The sequence below is a fragment of the Fukomys damarensis genome, unplaced genomic scaffold (assembly GCF_012274545.1).
Source record: "Fukomys damarensis isolate Sample0158 unplaced genomic scaffold, DMR_v1.0_HiC HiC_scaffold_22777, whole genome shotgun sequence".
Lineage (NCBI taxonomy): Eukaryota > Metazoa > Chordata > Mammalia > Rodentia > Bathyergidae > Fukomys > Fukomys damarensis.
In genome coordinates this window covers 1-2394 of record NW_022923689.1, presented here as the reverse complement: position 1 = coordinate 2394, position 2394 = coordinate 1, and the positions used below count along the sequence as shown (strand labels likewise).

At 37.0% G+C, this 2394-nt stretch overlaps 1 protein-coding gene across 1 annotated transcript; it reads left to right on the top strand.

Annotated features, from left to right (window-relative positions):
- The first annotated feature begins 1460 nt into the window (after positions 1–1460).
- On the top strand, positions 1461–2054 carry LOC104864064 (olfactory receptor 867). The gene has a single exon (XM_019207869.2). The coding sequence runs from the start codon at positions 1461–1463 to the stop codon at positions 2052–2054; it is 594 nt and encodes a 197-aa protein (XP_019063414.2).
- Positions 2055–2394: the final 340 nt, after the last annotated feature.

Here is a 2394-nt window from a genome sequence, read left to right as displayed (position 1 = left end):
TTATTTCCATTTTTTCATTTTCTCCTATTTTTTTCTGTCCCTTATTACCTTTCCCCTACCCTTACAACTTTCCCTACACCTTTAGTCCATTTCTTCCTATTTCAAATTGTCAATAATCTCTTTAGGATCTTATGTACTGTTATAGTTTGTTCACATCAGAGAAACTATTCGGTACTCCTAAGTGAAACAAATAAGTCCCAGAAGTGCAGAATCAAATTTTTACAATACACCTCTATATTCTGTTTCCCAAAAAATGAGACCTAACTGTAAAATGATCATTCTTGAAAACTAGTGAACAAAAACAAAAGCCTCAACCAGACTGCATTATCAGCATTAAGGAGCAGCCACTGAGAAAGAATAGTGAGTTTTACTCTTCCTGGACATCACCATGGAAATGACCTGTGCTCATTTTCTGGTTAATTGTTATCTTCTGGGAGACACTGTCCAGTTCTACCCTGGAAGAGACATCCAAAGGAATTATGATGAAAAGGAGAAAATTAATAATGTAACAAGTTTTACTGATAATGTAACAAGTTTAAGTAAATAATAATAATATAACAAATACTTTTGCTAACTTTCATTTATTAAGACTATTACCTTGAACTGAGTCAGTTTTGCATACTGCAATAGGTCAGTAGAAGCTACCTTTTTAGAAAGAATAGATGAAGGTGACAGATCTGTGCTATAGCATCAGTATAAATGCTCACTCAGACAATAAATGTTGTTTAAATATGTTAAATATGTTTATTTATTATAGTAGAGGCAGTAAAGAACTATGGATATTATCAAAGAATGTACATAAAAAGTCTTCAAATTTTTTGGAAATATGATCACAAACAAAAATGTGGAATACATCCACAAATTCAAATGGGAAAATTGAAACATTAAAAAAATAAATTTCAGTGACATTACAGGAAGTGTAAAGGATTATATTAATTTACAAAATGAAATGGGCTGCAACTTGGTTGCAGGAACCACTGTCATTGGCTCAGTAGCGGGTGAAGGAGGTCCATCCAGAGGTAACACTGTGAATGGTGCCTGCCTGTCTTTCAGGTTCTGTTCATTGAATGTTGCTATTTCTTCCTGCTCTGAAGGTCAAGCCAGTGACACGAAAGGAGAAAACCACACAGGTACATCACAATTTCTTCTGCTGGGCCTCACAGATGATCCTGAACTATGGCCCGTTCTCTTTGGTCTGTTCCTTTCTATGTACCTGGTCACAGTGTTCGGGAACCTGCTCATCATCCTGTCCATCAGCTCTGACTCCCACCTCCATACCCTGATGTATTTCTTCCTCTCCAACCTGTCGTTTGTGGACATCTGTTTCACCTCCACAACAATCCCAAAGATGCTGGTGAACATTCAGACATACAATAAAGGTATTACATACACAGAATGCCTCATTCAGGTGTACTTTTTTAATGATTTTTGTGGGGATGGATAATTTCCTACTAACAGTAATGGCTTATGACCGATTTGTGGCCATCTGCCATCCCCTGAACTATATTATCATCATGACCCCGTGGTTATGTATCCGACTAGTTCTGTTGTCATGGATAATCATTTTCTGCTTTGCCCTACTTCATATTCTCCTGCTGATGCAACTGACCTTTTCTATTGGAACTGAAATCCCACATTTCTACTGTGAACTGGCTATGATTATTAAGGTGGCCACTTTAGATATCTTTGTCCATGTTAATATCATCATGATGTATGTTTCATTTATCCTGTCAGTTGTGTGTCCCATTACTGGGATCCTCTTATCTTATTCTCAGATTGTATCCTCATTAGTGAGATTGTCCTCCACTGCAAGCAAGTATAAAGCATTTTCCACCTGTGGGTCTCACCTCTCTGTGGTCTTCTTGTTCTATGGAACAGGACTTGGTGTTTACCTCAGTTCAGCTGTTACTCATTCCACCAGTGAAAGCTCTGTTGCTTCTGTGATGTACACTGTGGTGACCCCCATGCTGAACCCCTTCATCTACAGCCTAAGGAATAAGGATGTGAAGGATGCCCTTGGGAGACTCCTCAACAGAGTGTCTTCTGGTCCTTGATCATCCACTCACTTCCCAACCAAGCTGTCATTGTGTGAATTTAGGAATGCTGAGAATTTTTACATATTACATGTTATTTTTTTCTGGAGTATATTCCATGTTTCATTTCTTGTATTTCTGAAGCACTAATAGCTCTGTTATTGAGTAGTTTTGCATTTGTTTGCCTTAAATATATTCCTTAGTACTTATTTTTTTCTTTATACATGATCTATGAAGTTTCACAATTGGTAGCTAATGGTCACTTGATGTAAGTGCTTGTCTTGTATTCTCAAAAGTATTGTATGGATACCAAAATTCTTAAATTTAATTTGGGTTTATTCATGTAGGACATAGAATGAAA

What these genes read in the sequence shown, in the direction of transcription:
- LOC104864064 (XM_019207869.2), top strand. Translation starts at nt 1,461, where the DNA reads ATGGCTTATGACCGATTTGTGGCCATCTGCCATCCCCTGAACTATATT.